This window comes from Phymastichus coffea, unplaced genomic scaffold (genome assembly GCF_024137745.1).
Source record: "Phymastichus coffea isolate CEN01 unplaced genomic scaffold, Cenicafe_Pcof_1.1 PCOF00076, whole genome shotgun sequence".
Lineage (NCBI taxonomy): Eukaryota > Metazoa > Arthropoda > Insecta > Hymenoptera > Eulophidae > Phymastichus > Phymastichus coffea.
The window spans coordinates 801954-822434 of record NW_026706887.1 but is presented as its reverse complement, the minus strand read 5'-3'; the positions used below and the strand labels follow the sequence as shown (position 1 = coordinate 822434).

The 20481-nt window shown below is 49.7% G+C and overlaps 1 protein-coding gene across 6 annotated transcripts in view; it reads left to right on the top strand.

Moving 5' to 3' along the window:
* LOC131668345 (serine/threonine-protein kinase 26) overlaps window positions 1–16803 on the top strand; it is a 75457-nt gene extending 58654 nt beyond the window's left edge. For 3 of the 6 annotated variants that reach the window (XM_058942435.1, XM_058942433.1, XM_058942434.1), the window contains 9 exons: window positions 9004–9228; window positions 13647–13812; window positions 14136–14293; window positions 14661–14846; window positions 15182–15327; window positions 15398–15716; window positions 15829–16131; window positions 16211–16431; window positions 16514–16803. In XM_058942435.1, the coding sequence (XP_058798418.1) occupies window positions 9004–9228; window positions 13647–13812; window positions 14136–14293; window positions 14661–14846; window positions 15182–15327; window positions 15398–15716; window positions 15829–16131; window positions 16211–16431; window positions 16514–16523 (1734 nt within the window). In that variant the 3' untranslated portion in view covers window positions 16524–16803. Of the gene's footprint in view, window positions 1–1430; window positions 2014–9003; window positions 9229–13646; window positions 13813–14135; window positions 14294–14660; window positions 14847–15181; window positions 15328–15397; window positions 15717–15828; window positions 16132–16210; window positions 16436–16513 lie in introns of those variants that run through there. The other 3 variants (XM_058942431.1, XM_058942430.1, XM_058942432.1) reach the window with 2 other exon arrangements.
* Window positions 16804–20481: the final 3678 nt, after the last annotated feature.

The following is a 20481-nucleotide window of genomic DNA, read 5'->3' as shown; positions in this document are numbered from 1 at the left end:
ATCCTTTTGCTGGTTTTTCTACAGCTGTGATCTCAAGCGAGAGAGATTGCTGCTGCTGCTCGCAAATTCTGCTGGCAAATCATTCTTGGTGCGTGTTTTTGCGCGAACGCTTAACGTTTGATTAGCTTTACGATAGCGCTTGCAAAGAGTCGCCATAGCCGTGGAGTAAATGAACCGGCTTGGCAGTAAAAAGCTGAAGCGAGGCTATCGAATTGGCGCGAGACGTTTTGTCCGTTGTTTAGCGCTTGAAAGCTCTTGATATATTTGCGCCGTCAGTTTCAAAGTGCATTGAAAGGCCGATGGTATTTGGCAAAGTAGCTCCACGTCGACGTAAAAAGAGTGCCACTCAATCCTCTCGATCGTATGACAGAGCCAATAAGTTCAATCGCGGCTTGTCTGCAGGCAGCCGAGGGAACAAGTAGAGCAGGCTTGATCCATTTTTCACTATGGAAATCTCTCGCCCCTTTTTCATTTGGCGCGATCTCGGCATGTGCCTTGAAAAATCGGAGCAGCAAGACAAAGTAAATCGAACGTACGCGAGAGTGGCGATCTGCCGCGAGAATCGATTCTCTCTCTCTCTCTCTCTCTCTTCCGGGGAGAGCTTTCAGCGCGCCTCTTGGCAGCTGCGCCGTGCGCGGGCTTTCGCGCATCCCCCGTTAGGGGGCCTCATTCCGGCTCCGAAATGTTTTCCGCTCTCACGGCGTTGCGCGCCCCGCTCTGCTGCAAATCTTCGGCGTCGATTTCAACGAGCAGCACTTGTTCGCCAGCGCCTCCGTTTATGGTCCGCTTGGCTTTTCGCTCGACTTTCCACGCGTAGTCCGACGTTCGGCAGTAACCGCGCTGAAACTGTGCTTTTCCTTGGTCGCGGCCGAACGGCTCCGCGCGAGAGGCGATACGCGAATGTTTTGTTTTTGTTTTCGAGCGCGGCTGTTTCTTGGGAGCGGGAGCGGAGCCCCTTGTGCCTCGTAAAAGGCAATAGCCCAGCTAAAGAAGACGGCGAACGAATAGCAAAGTAGGCGATTTCGAGGTTGGCCCGCGCCTGCGAAGCTCTCGCCTACGAGCACTCGGCGGGCAGCGCTGTCATTGGCGCGTCTCGTTCGCCTCGTTCCGTTCCAGTCGCGTTCGCGAGTCCATTTCCAATTACTCCGGGTCGACAGGGCGCATTAGAAACTCCGTGTTACGGCAGGCGATTCAGCTCGCTCTCTCGCTCTCTTTTACAAGATCGACGACGGCAAGCGCGATAAACGAAGAAATGAAAAGTGCTATCGAGCGAAATAGCAATTACACGCACTGTAGAGTATCAGTGAAAGTTTCGCGAGACGCGGTCGCAGCGTAGCTGCCGAAAATCGGCGGAGCAACGAGCAGGTGGTCGTGGCGTGCGTCGACTCCGAAGAGGAAAGGCCCGTCGTCTGACGATTCCTCAATTTCAGCTTTGGCGCGTGCCGGAAGGCAATGCGCGCGGCGAGTCGCCAGTGATCGCGCGAGCAGTCTCGCGCGCAGTGTGGCGAGCGAGCGATAAAGACGATGTGCGCGGGGTGAGGCGAACTCAGTCGAGACAATCTCGGAGATCGAGGAGCAAGCGGCACCAGCGAGAGAGGAGCAGGAACAGGAACAGGAGCAGGAGCACGAGCAGGAGCACGAGCGCGAGCGAAAGCAGCGGCGCCGAGAATGAGAAACGGAGCGAGCTGCGCTCAGCAGCAGACGGCGGTGATGGCGCCGACCTACGTGAACGGCTCGGCGCAGTTCGCCGGCTACCCGCAGTCGCGCCACTCCTGGGCGCAGTTCCCGCCGGGAGTGGTGATGCGCGGCTCCGGCGGCGCGCCCAGCCAGATGCTCGGCTCGAGGCCGCTGTCGCATCCGCCGCCGCCGCCGCCGCCGCCGCCCTCCCGCCGCGAGATCCAGCGGGCCGCGGCGGCTGCCCTGCAGCAGCACCAGATAAAGCAGCCGCCGCAAGATCCGCGAGCCAGGGCCGCTCTTCTTCAAGCCGCGCATCCAAGGTGCACCACGCCCTCGGTGAGTTGTCCGCGGCTGCTCTCGCGCCACGCTCCTTAAACTTGACCAGATCCGTTCCGTGGACAATCGCTTTCAAAGTTTCCACTCGTGCTCGCTCGAGAGAGCAAGCTAAGTTTCAAGTTGAAACTCAAGAGCCCGCGTTCGGGTTCGTTTGACGACCCTGCCCGCCTACCCGAGACGAGAAATCGAAAGTACGCCAGGCGATTCTGTCTGTCGGAAACGTGGCACATAACTGAAGCGAGCCAAGTTACGTAACCGCACGCGATAACGAATTGGAGAGGAGAAAAACAAAGTACAGCTCGTATATTGTTAGTTTGTCAGCTTGTCTGTAAAGATGAAAACTATCTGTTTCTTCCATCTAAGCCGCGTATTGTTTTACGGGCTCTCGGGCTCCCCATTCTTCGCGTCCTGTCGTGCGTCGACAGCGCTGCTCTGTATAAATACAGCGAGACCAGAGCAACAACGAAAAGAGCACGAGTCTTTCGTTCTTTCGTCTGGCCAAGTAGAGCATGGCAACGGTTTTGCCTATCGCAACCGAATTCGCCGGGCTGACTTATTGAAAAATGCGTAAACGGAGTGGCGATGGGTATAAGCGGAATATTCATGGATATTCACGGTGGCGGGCGCCTCGTTAGTCGCGACAGACAGCGTGGCCTGGATTCAGCCGTCCGTGACGACACAGAGACGGCGAATAGAAGTCGCTCCCTCTCTCTCTCTCTCTCTCTCTCTTTGGACACGCGCGGATCAAAGCAACATTAGAGTCTCGGCATCGCCAAGGAGGACGGCAGGCCTATTAGTCGCGCTCGCGCCCACACCTCTTTCTCGCATTATGCTGCACGGCTTGCCACCATCACGAGCTGCTTCTTAACGGTATTGCAGACGCGCCGCCGCCACTGGAAAGCAGCCTCGTGGAATATCTTAAAAACCACTCGTGAGCGGCGTCGCTCTGAAATTTCATCGGCGCATACGTACGTAGCTGACTGCGGCGTCGATACTCTCTCTCTCTCTCTCTCTCTCTCTCTCTCTCTCTCGGTCATCGGTTTTTCAACAGCCTCAGTCCGCTGCTCGCTCGTCGATAGAGCAGCGCGGAATGACGCACTGGTTTTTCAGGGCACGATGCGCGGATTAGAAAGTGCTCGCTCGAATAAAAACAATGTCACTCGTCTAGTGACAGCGCTCAACAGTGCCCCATTGTTATCTCGCTTTTTATCTTCGGCGGAAAACTCGGCTGTTTCTGCGCCCATTGTTCGCCAAATGTTTGCAACAGGCATGCGACTTGGATCGTCCCGAATTGCCGAGCACTTCGGCTCCAAATCAGCCGAATCAGCTTAGCCGCGAACACAATCCAGCTGTTGTGCTTTCTGCATCCGAAAATATAATAAAAGGCTAATCGATCGAATGACGCGTCGGTCGTGCAAAGGTTTCGCAGTAGCAGTGGTAGTTTGTCCAGCCGACACACTGGAGCCGATGCTCGCGATCGGCTACAAAAGCGACATCTCGGAGGATGAGTCGTGGGGGCAGACTGGCGGCACAGCGACCAACGACTATAAGCAGGCAGGGAAATGTACCGGTACGTAACAGGATCGCCGGGGACCGCAAGCAACACTCTCTTCGAGCAGTACTTTTTTCTTGCTCTGCCTCTCTTTCCTCTTGCCCGGCCCGCCGCAAGAGCAGCGCCTCGTCGACGACAGCAGCCAAGGTCGGTTCGCGCGTTCGACGCGCATTTTCGCGCCCAAACAATCGCGGAGGCCTCGATTGTCTTTGTGTTTTCTCGCTGAGCGCCGTCGACGACGAAAGACGCCGCAAGAACGTGAAATTCTCGGCGATTTCACGCGAGTCTTGAAAAAGCCGCGCTGAGCCGTGGAACGCCGCTGATTACTCGCTGAGTGCGTTCGCGTGGGCCGAATAGTCTTCGTAGTCGATATTCGTTTTCATTTGCGCAGCAACATCTATCGCGCATTCGGTGGAGCCGAACGCAGGGCCCCCCGCCCAAGACGAACGATCGATTTCCTCCGGCGAATGCATAATTAATGCTTCGATTCTTGTGCTGCACGCGTCGCTACTATGGGTAGGAGCCAAGCGCTGCCTGGCGTATCCGCACTTTCATCGTCTGCCGTTCGCATTCTTATCAGCCGGCCGGCGCCGCGAGTCGACGGAGCGCGAGTTGTGCCCGCGCCCCCTCCTTCTTCTATTCTCTCGTCTTCTATTCGGCCAACAAGCTCCTCGTTAGCCAGGCACTGTGGCCACGATGACTCTTCCCCTAAAAATCTCGGCAGCGTCCTCGAGCGCGGTCACGTTTTCCAAGGCTCTCTTGCGCCACGCGAAAACTCTCCGAGTTTCTTCCGCGCGCGATCGCTGCTCGCTTTGTTCTCGCGTTCATGACTCAGCTTCGCTCTCTTGCTCGTTCGACTTGCGCTAAATCCCATCTTATTCCGCTTTCCAGACATTCGCTTCGCAGTTCATGCCGCCATCTACATCACGAATTACATACATCACTAGTTTTTTATGACTATACCGAACCGAGACAAATGCCTACGAATATATAGCGACCCTTGCAATTCTTGAAGTAGCAATAACAATAACGAATGCTCGACATCTTTCGATATACATCAGTAATTAATTATTCGGTCACGTTGATGCTCAAATTCAGTAGCCATTTCAAATCTAATAGCAATGCAGCTCCCGAGTTGTTCAGCTGTAGATAATGGGCAACGCACCAACTTTTTTCCGTATTTTTTTTCTAAATCGTACAGTCAGCTACGCTTCACAATTTAATTTTCTTTGTCCATGCTTTTTATAGGCATTATAGTACATTATTTTAACAAAAATACTGTTCGTTAGTTTTAACTAAAATCATTTACAAAATTTCCACTCCCAACAATCAATATGGCTATCACTTTTCAACTGTTAAATCCTGATGATTATCAACTTTTCTTTACACATGGAATTTTCTTTTGAATATTGTTTTTTTTACTGCCAAATGAGGTATAATCACTTCACGGCTCAATTTATATTATTGATGATATTTATTCGAAGGTAAATTTTATAACAAAGATATTCAATAGATGTCTATGTCCAGAGAGTAGAATATTGGGTCTGCTTCGTCGTATTATTTTGATGTTACTTATTTTTCAGTCAAATGACTTAATCGATAAAATTCGATGTTGAACGCCTAGAGCTATTAATTATCTCGCCAATTTGCTGAACATGTCAGCTGTTATGTTAAATTATACTATGCGACCAATACACGTACATATAAATATTATATCCCATCGCATAACAGTAATCTACATGACTACGTTCAGTCAATCAGATCACGAATAAAATGACTTTGCTCCGTAGGCCATCACTTGTTATGCAGGATACTCTCTCCCGCGAGTCTTATACTGATTCGGCATCTACGACGTACAGCAGCGGCCGTGACAACATTCCCCTCTCGATATAAAAAAAGTTGCCACGCTATCGACCAACGAATATTGTGAAGAGAGAGAGAGAGGACTTGTTTTCGCAATAAATTTATTCGCCGGGTGCGAGATGCATCCGCGGAAATGTCATTTTCTGCATTCGAGAACGCGTCATAACCGGTGCTCGAAGCCCTGTGGGCTTTTGGAATTCCAATTATAACAAGGCGTAACTCAACCCACTGACACGGTTAGGAACGATGCGATGCTTACGAGCAGCGCCACATGCTAATTAAAACCGTTTTGATTCCGCGCAATTCTCAATTGCCCAATTCAATACTCCTCGCTTCTTGGCCATCGTTCCTCCAATGAAATTGCTGCTTGTCAATCGTCACGCCAATGCACGCGATTTATTCATTACCGAATCGTTTATTTCGCGATGAAGAATTCGATTACCGTTTGAATGACTGACGCGACAGAGGTGACGTACGAGGACAGAAGCCGACAGTCCATCTGAACGAAATGGTCTATTGCGGAAGGACAAGGTTTTGCGCGCGACGTCAAATGTCTCCACGTGAGAAATTGCACAGTCCGTCGAGGAGGAAAATAGTCAATCGTGCCTAAGACACGTACGTCGGGCAGTCCGCGCACAGTTGATCCGTGCGAATAGGCGCGAGCTTCCTTATCGCCGCACGTCCGCGGGTTCGCAAACCACCACTCTCTCGACCCACGTTTTAACCCGACTTGTTTTAATTGACGCTATCTCGAGCAACAGGCGAACGCCCAAGTTCAGCTCGCCAAGCTCCCGTACTCGAGCGCCGTTGCTTTGTATTCCAGTTGCGGCTTCGTTACAATTGAAATCTTATCTGGATAACGAATCAGTTGAAGCTCCCTCTAAACCTTTATTGTTACAGCAACGAAGCTTCGCGACGTTTAACAATTTTACACGGCCGTTGGATTGCCGAGCCGTTCAACCGAACATGTCGACGAGCTCTCCTTCGCGAAACTTTCGCCGGTATTTATTAATTTACACAGACCTACGGATTGATATTGCCGGCAGAGGACGCACAACTTTTCGCGCGTCGCGCCAAAGTTAATACCCAAGTCTCGGCAGACCACAGTTTGGCGCGTGATAAAGTTCGAGGATAACGCGTCGGCTAAGAGACGAGGCTGCGCGATATCACAGCGATATCGGCCAATAAGTGTGTCGAACGGAAGGCGAGCATGGTGCAACAAACGACGAAGAGTGGCAGTGCGCGTAGCAGCAGCAAAAACAACGCGGAGAGAGGCCGAAATGACAAAGAGCGATCGTCGATCGGAGCTTGCGAGCGTGAAATTCAGTGTGCCGACGACTGGACAAGCAGAAGCAGACGAGGCCAAGTGAGAGAGCGAGCGGGTGGGCCTGCCGGCCAAACACCTCGTAGGCTTCAACGTGCTTGGCGAACTCTGGCGAAGCGCCGGAAGCGCGCGGCCAGAGAGCGGCAGGGCCGGAACTGCGCCTCGCGACTCTCCGTCGGCCGCAGCCGACAGAGACAGAGAGCGAATCTGAGCGGGCGCGATCCATTGAACGGTGACCGCTTGGCTCTAGCCACACACACACGCACACACCGACAGCCGACGGAGCGGAAGTTTCGCTCGCTCTGCCGTGGCTCGTTAATGCTCGTTATTGCACCTCCATTTACCGTCGCGTTTTGCGTTTGCCTCTTTACTTGCCCAGCCGCGCCACGTCCGCGCTAGCCACTCGCTTTGCTTCGTGCTCCAGATAAGCCTGCACACCGAGCAAACGTGCCGAAGCTGCCGATACAGCGGGACTTGTTTCGAAAACGCCCGTTCGACGGCTGCACGCGAGCGATGCGCAAGCCTTCCGACGTACGCGACAGGCACGCGTACACTGAACGATGAAAGATGCCGCGGCAGCTGCAAGCACACCGGCGTCGCGCTATAATTACTAGCTGCGAACGCACGCGGACCGTTAGACCATCGTGTTAATCGCGTTGGCCCGACGAACAACTTCAGAGAGAAAATGAAGAAGAGCGCGCAGAAGAGCAATGCAAATCCAGTCGGCTCTCTGTATATGCCTATCTGGAGTCGCGCCATTGCTGCCGGGGAGTCGATTACGCATTCAATTGTCGTCGTGCTTTCCGCGCGCTCGATGCTATCGCCGCAGCCCGACGGGTTTTCATTAGAGGCGCTCAAATTGAGCTTTCGTCGAGCTCTCTTCCCCGATATGCCTCGTTATCCCGCTGTTCTCATTATTGCGCATAGCTCTGCGTTCGGAGACATGAAAATGCGACAGTGCCGTAACTCGTCATTGACTGCCGAACGGAAAAGCGAATAAAACGTCGAGGCGGCAGACGTGGCTTTTACGAGCGCGCGACATCGTCGCGCGCAACGCCACGCGGACGCGCTCGTGGGTTCGCGCGCGGTGCGCTGCGACGGGCAGCCGTCCAAGGCAAAAGGGCCGCGAGCAGGCGCGCTTTCCCTTTTTCTTCCTCTATTTTCGTTTTCGGGGGGCGTAATTCGCGCGCACCGACGCGTAAAATAATCAAGCGATGGAAATTTACGCGCTCGTAAAAGCCGCGAGACGCTGACCGATCGTATATAACCGTCGCGTATACCTGCATATATAAGCTGCGTATAACGTGCAAAACGGAACTCCGCTTTACGAGGTTCGCCGGAGCCCGGCGTGCCTTGAAACGCACGCACTTGAAACAGCTGAATCGAGTTCGGCACGTACGCGGCGCAAAAAGGAACGAACGATAAAAACGGAGTGCAGTGTCGTCGCGAGCATATCGGCATGTTTACCGAGCCTTTGCCGGGGCAGACTCGAGCAAAAACGCGCTTGGCGATGCGGTACGTATTAAGTCGCAGGAGGCGCGCGGCGGCGGCTAGGCGGATCCCCATTGATAGCCGAAACGGCGCGCGCGCGTGCGTACGCGCTTAATTGGCCGTCGCGGGAGCGATCGCGCCTCGTCGTTGCTAGCGTGTGCTGCTCGCGTGGTGACGTCATCGCCGGCATCCGTTATACGCAGAAAAGAAAAGAGCCAAGGCGAACGGCATCCTAGTTGTTGCTGCTGCTGCCGTGCTGCCGATGACGATCAGCGCACATAACTGCATTTATTAGCACGCCAAGGTCGCAGCAGCCGCACAACGATCGATCTCTTCGCTGGACCTCTTTCGCGCTCGTTCGCTCCTTCCGGTTCTTGCTGAGCGCACCTGCACGTCGGATGCGCCCTTCGTCGGCGCAACCGCCCAAGCACGGCCCAATCGCGCTGGCAATCATCCTCGGCCGTCTGCGCGCAGACCGAGCAAGTCGATCGTCCGATCGATTCCGCCGGCCGCCGTCCGCGCGCTGTCGACGAGCAAGGAACGCCCTTGGAGGTGCTCATTTATAAATAATTTTGCTATTTCAAGACGCTAACGCCGCTGTGTCCGATAGGAGGTCAAGGCCTCTCGTCCTACGCCCCGTTCCCCTTGCGTTCCCCAACGAATTAGCTCATCCCGCCGTTGGCCAAAAATCAATGTCACTTGCGCAGGCAGCTGTCCAGCTTTGCGAATAGTACCGATTAACGAGCTGTTGTCATTGCAGAAGGTAGACCCCGAGCTCATCTTCACGAAGCAAGAGAGAATCGGCAAAGGGAGCTTCGGCGAGGTGTTCAAAGGCGTCGACAACCGGACCCAGCAGGTCGTTGCCATAAAGATCATTGACCTCGAGGAGGCCGAGGATGAGATCGAAGATATTCAGCAGGAGATCATGGTCTTGTCCCAGTGCGACAGCCCCTACGTCACCAAATATTTCGGATCCTACCTCAAGGTCAGTGGACGCCGCTCCTGGCAGCGACTCGAGCTTCCGCCAGCGCGCCGCTCGAGCTTCCGTTGTCCGCGTGCCGCTCGGCGCCCGGAACGCTGAAAAGCAATATGCGGGCCGGCCTCGGGTCCTCCGTAGGCTGAGTCAGCGCGCGACCGACAAAGATCAAAATTCCTCTTTCGCGAGTCAGCGCGAGCTCGTCGGAATGCGCTTCGCGGCCCGGAGTGCGAAGACGGCGCCGCGAGCCAGCGCCGCTCGTACGTGCTTTCCGCGCGCGACCGATCAGCCGATTCGCTCGCTCGTCGCGGCGCCGAGCGTCGAGAGCACCGTCAACGAGAAGACATCTCCATATTGAATGCGCGCGCAAGCCAGAGAGTGTGTCGGCGAATCGATAAATCCTCGCTCGATGTCACATGCAAATGGAGCCTCGCGGGCGCGAGCGTAAAAAAGCAGAGGAGGCGCGCGTGGGAATTAATTGATCTGCGCTCGTTTTGCGCCCGCTTGAATTCGGAGCGAGGTTCCCTCGCCCTTCCCAGCGGCAAAGTGCCAGGCCGCTTCAGCCCGAGCCACGCCTCGGCGTTTTTCGAGCTCCGCGCTACGCTACGCACCGCTGCCTCCGTAAATCTTGCGCGCAAATGATTTTCGCGTTTGTCAACTCTTCTCGTCGTCTTTGTTCGACGCGCTCGCGCCCCAGTAACGGCGTGCCCTTACGTTCGAGAAAACCTCGACTTACCAGTCAGGTTTCGCCACGCCAACTTGGTGCGGCCGATCGAACGATCGTCCGACGCGTAAAAACAGCTTATATCGAATAGCCCCATTAAGAGCGTCCGAGCTTCTCGTACAAGTTTTCTTCAGCGAGTTTACACGAGCGTTAGGTCATCGTTACATCGACGCTCGTGCGGCAACCGCGAGTTTTTGCCGCAGCCCGACGAGCGTTCGATCGCGAGCGCGAACGTTTCGAGTGCGACAGGCGCTGCAAGGCGGAACAATGCGATTGCGAAGCCGGCGTCGACGACGACGACGGTCCATCGGGAGGGAGCAGGCGGCCCACGCTTACCCCGACGTTACTCTGGCTGCTGGTCGACCTTCTTGCCGCGAGAGAGCAGCGAGCGCTCCAAGTCGACGACAGTTGTCCGTTCGCACGGATGTTCGCACACCTGCGCGTTGCTCAAGCTATTCTTCCCTTTTTCCTCTCTTCGCTCTTCGCTTGCTTCTCGTTTCCATCGGAAAGCCTGGGTGGAGCTCGTGCTTTCGATCTCGGAAACTTGCCGATCGATTGCGCACGCAGCATGTTGCAAGTTGATCGCTGGAAAACAACCTCGGGCTTGTAACTGACGAGCGCGATTCGTTGCATCGTCGCCGGCATCCTCGTGAAAATTCTCGCTGAAGAATGAGCTGACTGGACGTTGCGCTAACTTGGCATAGTATAATTCTCAGCGATAGAACATTGGATAGGCGAAATTCGTTGTTCGATGCGCTAACGGCCTATTTGTGGTCGAGAGAGGTTTTACGGCCCGAGATACGTTTGCCTAGCTTTCGGTCGAGGTAGTTAGCAATGCCATCGCTTCGGACCGACGTTCAAAGAGATCAAAGAGAGATGGCTATTAATTGTTGCGCTGCGCCAGTCGTCCTCAGTCGCGCTAAGCCCCCGCGAAAGCTTGGACGCGAACTGGTCCGACGTCTGGCGCTCGTCAAACGCGTTGCTTCGACTCGACGAGATAGCCGCGTGCTTTCGGTATGATTATCGGAAGTTCAATTTGCTAGACGCTCGAGAACGGAAAGGCCGCGGGCGCCAACTCGCGAAGCTCTCGAGATCGTCTTCGACTGGCGCCAACCGTGAGAGCACGCTGCACGCGCCGCTAATAACTCCGAGGGCTGAAAGGCAGGCTCGATCGAGAAGCCTCCGCGAGGGCCGTCTGTCCGGCTGGCGAGATCCAAACCACGGCCCGTCGATTAGGCAATGAGTCCGCCGCCCGTGGACGTGACTTTTGCTCGTCGCGCGAAAACCCCCAACCTCCGCTCTGCCAGCGTCGTTCCCTACGCGTCAACTCGGAAACGCGCTAGTTTTTGCTTGTTCATCGATCGACATCGCACCCGATCAAATAGTCCTGTTCTTTCACCGCTGCGAGGAAGCTGCAGTCGCCACTCGCAGGCACGTCGCGTCAACGCGCCCCTTCAACGGCACCGACTGCCTCTGATCCTCGAGAAAGAAGGACAGGTCACGTGACTTATCTGGCCGTTCGCGGGCATCGTGGCGGGCATCTTGGCGACGAGGAGCCTCGGAGCCCCCCCCCCCCCCCCCTGATCAGTGACGAAGCAAGCCTTGGCGCGACAAAGCCCCAAGTTGAACGAACTGCCTTTGCCCTGCCTCCTCGTGCGCTGTAGGGCGCGCGTGCGTGTCGGCTCGTGGCAGCGTCGGAGCCTGTCCGCGTGAAAAATGACACACCGCAATCGCTCCAACGGGGATCTGCGACGGAGACTGCCGGTTGGTCCGTCTCTTCGCTGCTACCCAGGCTGCGACAACGCGCCTTTTCCCGTCGACACGCGCTAAATATAGAGCGCCACGCAATTTTTATCGGCGACCGGGGCGTCGGGGGTCTGAAAGCCTCGTCGAGCCTTGACGAGTCTCCGTCACAGCAGCGCGCGATATTTTGCTCGGTCAGTCGCGCGTCGTGAAAGACGAATACCGAGGACCGCGAACGCGTTTGGCGCGAAGTCCGCCTCGCGGAACGACAGCTGTAAGGGCTGCGCGATAAATATGCAGACTCGCTCGAAAGTTTGACGATCAGCAGCGCCAGTTGCTCGACGTGCGGTACGCCTGCTGCCACCCCCTCCCCTCCCGACTCTCAATCTCGTCTGCTCCTGAACCGACGGCGCAGCCAAACGGATAGAGTGTACTTTTATGGACTTGCAGCCGGCCACTTTCTCGCGCTAGCGCTTGTCAATTTTTCAAAAACCCATAAAAAGTCGCATTTCGCCTCGCACCTTACTGCCGTTCTCGCTTGCATCATCCGTCTAACCGAACTCGTTTTCCCTCTCTCTCTCTCTTTCTCTCGTTCTGCTGGAAGAGAGAAGATTCGTTCGACTTTGACGCGCAACAGCTCGTCTTCTTCCTTATCCGACGCTACTTTTCAGTCTACAGAGCGGCGAGGTAGCTGCTCGTGGCACGAATACGAACAATAGAAATTTCATTATCTTACCAGTTGGTTCATTAGCGTAAGAAAACTTAACCTTGCGAAGCAAAACAGCAGGCTAAGTACTCGCATTGTTTGAATGTGATCAATGCCATAGAATTGGACGACTGGTCATGATCGGCTGAAAGAAGAAAAGGACCAGAAAACGGGAGAGAGAAAAGCAGAGGCGCAGATACGCGCGCGTATTTATCCCGGCCATTGGCGTCGCCATTATTAGTTATATTCAGCGGCAGCTTGCTTGGCTTTGCACGGCGCTCCGCGACACCCGGAAGGGAAATTATGGGCACTTAAATGCGCCGTTTAGCGGTCCGTCCCCGTCCCCTTCTCCCTGCGAGCTCGCGCGACTTCCTTATTCCAATTGTCGTAACGAGTGACATCCCCCCGGAGAAGGCGACGGCGACGATGAGATCATTCGTGTGGCCGGATAAGAAAATAGCCGCGGACCGGGCGAACGCAAGCTAAACGGGAAAACGGAAAACGGTGACCTGAAAAGGAGTACGCCTCGGTCGTATATAAAGGGAAAAATAAACAAAGGCGTCCTTGCTCTCTTATCGCATCGTTGGCAGGCCAAGCACACGCCTCCGACGCTCGGCCGCGACCAGCGGCAGCTCTCTCGCTCGCGAGACCGACGAATACGTCGAGTCGAGGCGCGTACAAGCGCACGGTATGCAATTAGCAAGTCGAACGCGGCCTCGCGGCTGTTTCGACACCATGCACGCCGATTGGCTTCGATCGATCAAAGCGTCCGCTGCGCTTCCCGACGTCGGCCTGGCCGCAGCACTCTCAGCAGTCTCCGTCGTTGTTCCGGGCTCGCGGCGGCCGGCCTACCCTGTACGCGCGTACGATCGCGCGCACGGCTCTGCCGACACTTTTAGAGCACCCGCTGATCGTTTATCAGTCCCGGCACGGCGACCGACGTCCTCTCGATCGTGCCGCTCCGTCCGATAATCAACGAAGCGCAGCTATTTCTGCCGAAGTGGACATCGGGGTCAAGCTCGCGTTCGACTCGCTCGCTATGAAAACGTCTTCTCGCGCTGTCGATCGCGAATCGATGCAGCGACGCTGTCCAAAGCTTTTCGAGCTTGCAAAGCCGGCCAACTCCGCAAATCGACCGTTCGCGATAATCGTACAAGTTACAGTCGTGTACGCGCTTTTGCTAATTTGAAACGGCCGCCGAGCGCACTGGCCTGAAATTGGTCGAGGGCGATCGAAAACGCTGTACGCTTGTAGGGCACCAAGTTATGGATCATTATGGAGTACCTGGGAGGCGGCTCGGCCCTGGACCTGATGAAGGCCGGCAGCTTCGAGGAGATGCACATAGCGGTGATCCTGCGAGAAGTGCTGAAAGGCCTCGATTACCTGCACAGCGAGCGCAAACTGCACCGAGACATCAAAGGTACGCGGGCTCTTTTTTTATTTTTGCAAGACGGACGCGGCTTGGAAATGGAAATCGATCGGACTAAACGAGACAACCCTCGGCGAACGAGCGAGCCTTTCACCACCCCCCACCTCCCACCGCGACCCTGTAATCAGCCGAAAATAATGAGTTTGCTGTCGGCCGCGAAAACTTGGCTGAAGATGGCTGCTGGCTGCGTTCCAAGCCTGCCCTCTTTGCTCCATTTCGCGCAACTTTACTCTAATCAAACTTGGCGAACGTTCGGCTAACGATCGGGCTAACGATCGGACTAACGATCGGACTAACGATCGGACTTTCCGCAGCGGCGAACGTTCTTCTGAGCGAGATGGGCGACGTGAAGCTGGCGGACTTTGGGGTCGCGGGCCAGCTGACAAACACCACCAGCAAGAGAAACACTTTCGTCGGCACGCCTTTCTGGATGGCACCGGAAGTCATCAAGCAGTCTGCCTACGACTCCAAGGTACACGACGTATCCCCCTCCACTTTAGCTTTGCTTCCTCTTCCTCTCCGTTTGTTAAACTGAGTCCGCTTGACGCTCGACTTCGTGCTGATAATGTTGGGCCGTTGACACCGATTATTCGATGTAGGTCGGACGAGGACGAGAATAAGTCGTTCGGACGGTCGACAATATCAAGCATTAGATTGAAATTAGCGGACATTATTTAGCAAGTTGAAGGTGGCATTTCTCGGCATATAAGCAACAATGTTGTTTGACATTGTTGCTTATAAGCCCGCGAATCGACATCGACGACGAGCAGTTGTAGCGGTTGGGCGAGCAACGAGCTGCAGCCGTGCCAAGTGTAGCCAACTCCTTGTATTGTCCGCAGGCCGACATTTGGTCGCTGGGCATCACGGCGATCGAGCTGGCGAAGGGTGAGCCACCGAACAGCGAGCTTCACCCGATGCGGGTTCTCTTCCTCATTCCCAAGAACCATCCGCCCCAGCTCACGGGTAACTACACCAAACAGTTCAAGGAGTTCGTCGAGGCGTGTCTGAACAAGGACCCGGAGAACGTGAGTGCTCAACAGTTATGGCATTGACCTTATTCCCTACTACGCACCCACTACGCACCTATTACGCACCCATCCAGTATCGGCATTTCGATAGTCCTCGTTCCGCGCAACGCTCGACGGCCTCAAGCAAACTTATCACCGATTTACAGTGGACCTATTCAAATCTGTCTTGCATGGATACGTGTCAAGATGCCCATAACTTCTCTTCACCCGCAACGTAGTCATTTTACATTTTTATTGTTTTACTGACGATTACCGACGATTCTCTACGAAAATGAAAATCAACACAATGAAATATCAGGCTTCGTGGATTAATGTCACTTTTCGTCTTGCAGAGGCCAACGGCAAAGGAACTACTCAAGTTCCAGTTTATCAGAAAAGCGAAAAAGAATTCGTACCTGATTGACCTGATTGATAGGTATAAGAAGTGGAAGTCTCAGCGTAGCGAAGAGTCCGAGACGGAGAGCGAAAATTCGGACTCGTGAGTAACCTTTTTGTTTTTATTCGTATTATCGTGGCCGCTTTTCGTTAACATTCTTTTTTAACAACAGAGAAGAATCGAAGCAAGACAGCGATATGGACGAGCCATGGATAATGACAGTGAAGGGGCCACACGGGATTAAGGCATCCTCCGTGGTTCCCATAACCAATTCTCAACAGGAGGAGCAACAACCGGCCTCGCTGAGCCCCAGCCATACGCAAAACCACAGGCCTCAACATAATCAGCATAACCAACAACAGCAACAGCAACAGCCTCCTAGGCCACATGCAAACGGAGCCTCCAGGTCGCCGCCTAAGGACTCAAGTCTTAACCACTACAAAAACGACTCGAGAGAGTCTTCGCGAGATGGATCAAATAAACATGTACAGGTAAAACTATAATTTCAAGGGAACGTCTAGTGCGCTCAATTGATGAGCTATCGGAAACCTTACTCGACCACTTTCTGTTTCGAATAAAAACTAAATATAAACAAAATTACAGTCCAGATCACACGAATCATCGCAAAGAACGCCGTCGTCGGTAGACAGCAGAGACAGTCGCGATCGCGAGTACCACGACTCTAGCCGGGACTCGACCTTGAAGGGCGGCAAAATGCAGCGTAGAGATCGTGAACTAGAGATCGAAGAGAGAGAACATCGAGACAGAAAGAGTAAATCAGAGGTGCCTGTAGAACATCGGTCCAGCTTGGATGAAAAGAAACTACAGAGACCAAGAAGCTCGCAAGAGCTCAAGCATCCACGTGCCCCTGTCCTCAATAACGTTATTTTCCCACTTTTGAACGACGTGAGTTTACGTCAACTACCATAATTACAGTCAATTAGTTCAGATTTATAATGCTCGCTGAATTAATCTTTATTTTCAGTTGCAGCGCAAGTATCAATACACCACGAGGGACAGTGGCGACAATAGCAATTCAAGCAGACACAGCGGAGCGTTGGATGAACTAAGAGGTGCCTTCGAAGTTGCGGAGAGGACGTCGCCCGGTATGAGCGAAAATCTTGTTAAGGAAATTCTTAAAACGCTACTTCCAACCAACCATTCGGATGCTCGACTTTCCATGTTGATGGAAAAAGTTATGACAAAGTAGGCATTTCCTTTTTCTTTAGATTTTTAGCGTAACTGTAACATTTTATTCAACATTTCACTAATAAATGTGCTTGTTCAGGGATACGTAGGGAAGTGAGAGAGCGAGGATTCGCAGAAGACTGTATTCGGAAAATACGCTAACACTTTAGACGATTGGTTATGCTTTTTGGATTTACCAAGATCGTCAAGTTTATTTACGATACCTGATTTGCAGTACCAGCTCCCCAAATCCTGCTGTACGAGTCTGACGTTTGACTTCAGGTTACCGTGATCTCGCAGGAATTGCGTTGCACCTGCATTTAGGTTTTCGTTCAATTTTTGCTTCGTTTTGTTCTTGAGAGTAAATGTAAAAAAAAATGAAAAAAAAAACTAAAACTACGCAAAAAGTTACGATAACAATTAGGGATCTTTGAGCACGTAAGAACGTTCTCAATCACTGTCAAATATGTTTCCATCAAACTTCATTTTCTATTATTTGTTAAAAGTTTGTATAATGTGGCTATTAGTCGATAGGCCAGCAAATTTGTTGACTTGGTCTTGCCTCATTGCAGAGCTATTCCAAGCTAGCGCTAGTTTCTCAGTTGCCTGAAATATTTCACTATCAAAAGATTCATAAGAAAGAGAATACATAATTGTGATTATTTCAAATGAATTATGAAAAGTAATTATTTATTCACTTTTTATTCAAGTACTATTGTTGCAGTGCCAAATGTTTTAAATTTCGTGTAGAAAAAAAGATAATTAAATTAAGACAATGGCGTTTTAAAGAAAATAAAACCTTCAGTACAAAATATCAAAAAGGAAAATTAAAAAAAAAACATAAGTATGATTAAAAAAAAGTAGAACACGATTGTAAAGTAAAATGAACCTTTAGATATTAAGAGCAAAATGTATTATCATATATAACATGCTTTTTAAAAAGTAGCCATCGAATTCAAAATATCACCATATGATATTTTTCCACACATGTAGCTCTTAGAGCTAATTATTTTTCATAATTCATAAAGACAAGAAAATGTTGAAGACTGCCTCAACCTTTTCCCTTTGCTCGTAGTAATTGAAAAGATAAGTGCCCCAGACACTAGTACTTTTTTTGAAAAATATAGCTTCTGCAGAGAAACGTTTTTAAACAAGATGAACAGTTCAAAGCAATGCTAGTGGCATGCGTTGTTAATTTTAAATTAAAAAAAAATGATAATATACGTTACGAATTTTGTTTGAGAATGAGTGAAATCAGAAGTAGAAAACTCTTGGCCTCGTTGCCAGAGGCTCTGTAAATATGTATTTAAAGCGTTATAATAGAAATCTTGTTCTAATTATCGACGTGCCTGCTAAATCGTCCTGAAAGTCCGTGCTGAAAAATCGCAGGATGCATCCTGAAATAGTCAAGGGAGCAGAGTTATTAATTTTGAACAATAACAAAAAAGATGATATTCAGCCAATGTTGTTACTTATAAAGATGAAAATAGTGTATACACATAAGTGCATCATAAGTGAATAAATATTTAAATATGACATTTGCTTAATTTTATTTTAGATATACTTCACGCTTAACATTTGATTTCAGACGTAATTACTTGATTTTTCATGATTGTCAATTGAATAGTAGTATCAAAGACAATACAATGATTACTTTTCCCCTTACTAGGCTTCATTATTCTTTTGCATATAGCGAAAAGTTTTTGAACAAGTTGCAGGACGTCGATGCTTAAAAATCTACATTGTTTGTAAATGTGAACTAATGTATTTTATAATAATTATAATATATACATAAATAAATATATAATTCGTAGGTAAATTACTCGCGAGAATAATGATGAAAGATAAATCGTGATACAAGAATGATAGAATTCAAAGACAGGCAAAGCGTGAGTCAATACAAAACTTGGTGAGATTATCGAAAATAGAGCTATTATTAAAAAGAAATGAAATAACAATGTAAAGTCAAATGGAATAAGCCTAAGTAATAATTATTAGCGGCGAAAGAATGAATGGCAAATGCAAACATAAAACACAGACACATAACTAAAGGTAAGGTCAAGAAAAATAAGTAATTAGATTGAGATTACTTAGAGGACATACGAAAATTTTGTTACAAAAATTCAAGCCAGAGCATGCTAGAGTGTTAGAATAATTTTCGGCAACGCATTCAAATATTGCTCGACTAATTAAATATTGCAAGTTTACATTTATGTTTGTTACATTTAAATCGAACCAATTCAATGAATATAAATTTCAAAAATCAATTTCACGTCGCTGCCATCCTGAATCACAAGATGCAATGTTATATCTTAAAATTTTGCTTAATTTTTAATAACTTCGTTCAAAAAAGAAATAAATCGTTTACTTCTTTTTTTATTAAACTTAAAAATATTTTAAATTACGTTAATTGTATTGTTGTGTAATGAAAATAAAATTATTTCATAACTTGATATTTGATACTCAATAATCCTCTGTCAATATTTTATTTACTTGTCAGTTTATGACTTTTTTATTTATTGAATAACTACACTATTACATTTAATATTCAGTAAATTTATTATTAGTTAATTTTTTTAATTGTTGTGAAATTTAAAAAAAGATATAAATTCAATCATTCTCAATATCATGAAAATTTATAATGAACTGCATGGAATTTTATGAAATTTTTTTGACTTCAAACGCCCGGAAAAGTATCAAATGTTTACAGTTTTTTTAAAAATAAGTTGCATTAATGTCAACTGAGATCGATAAACTTTAGTTTTCTTTGTTTGCAATAATTAAAGTACTTTAAGAAAAGGGTTTAAGTACAGTAATTTAAATGAACCAAATATTCTCTCTAGACTGTGTTTTTAATTATTACAAATCCTGAGTTTATTGATGTACTCAAATGATTATGATAAGTTTGGTTAACTTAGTATGTTGTAAAGGAATTTAAATTGAAAAATTTGTTATTGAATACATAAATACATGTCAATTTACTAAAGAAAGGATTAATCACATTATTAGCCATTATTTTCTTTTTTAATTTTTGATTTTTTAAATCTCACTCTATGAATTTTCTTCCCTGTAGATTTTCGTAAAATAAAAATTGGATGGCTCATATGACAGTCGTTAAAAAAAGCATCAACAGATATATTATTGTGAATCTTTTCTACATTTGCAAAATAATAATAATGTGAAATATATACGTGATGATTAACTTGTTAGCCTTGCTTTTTATCAATGAAAATATTAAAAAAGTTAAATAACAAGTAGTGTTATATAGTAAAAAAATTATTTTGTTGCAGTATTATTATAATATTGCATTAAAAACTAACAATTTTGATAACTAATGTTTGTTATTAATATTGCAAGCAAAAGAAAGTTGATTGCAATATTGAAATTTTCAAATAGATAGCACTTAAATAAAGCTAATTAGTTGGTATACATAAAGTAAAATTGAATCATCTCGTCTACTGATTTGACCACACTGCTATTAAACACGTATTAGGTATCTGATTAGAAAAAAGTACAAATAAAAGTATCCGTGGAAATAGATAACGCTGAGAAGGGAAATGAAGTATCGAAGAGAAAGCAGTTTCGACGGCCAAACAACGAGAGCATTCGATCGTCTGGCGCGTATATCCGCGAAGAGACTAGGCAGGGGATAAGCGATGAGACGAGATGAGACGAGATGCGAATTGGCCGGTGTACGCGGCGAGAAGGGCAGGGTAGGGCAGAGCGGCGGCGATGGCCGTCGATAAGGCAGCGGCGATTAGCGGCAGCGCGCAGGTCTCTCGGTGATAGAGTTGATAAGAGGAGAGGGGCTGCCGTGCTGTTGTTGCTGCTGCTCTGGCCGTCAGTCGGCAGCATCCCGTCGGCTTGGCTGCAGGAGCGAATCAACCGATCACCTGGTTACACCGCTTGCTTCTTTAGCGTACCACGCTCTTTTCGCTCTCTCTCTCTCTCTCTCTCTCTCCCGCCGTCCTTCGCTTCGTCCTCCTCCGCCTAGCTTCTCGCTCGTCTCGGATCCAGTTCACGGGTATAGGGCAACAAAGCGGTAAGCCAGCGACAACGCGCCACATC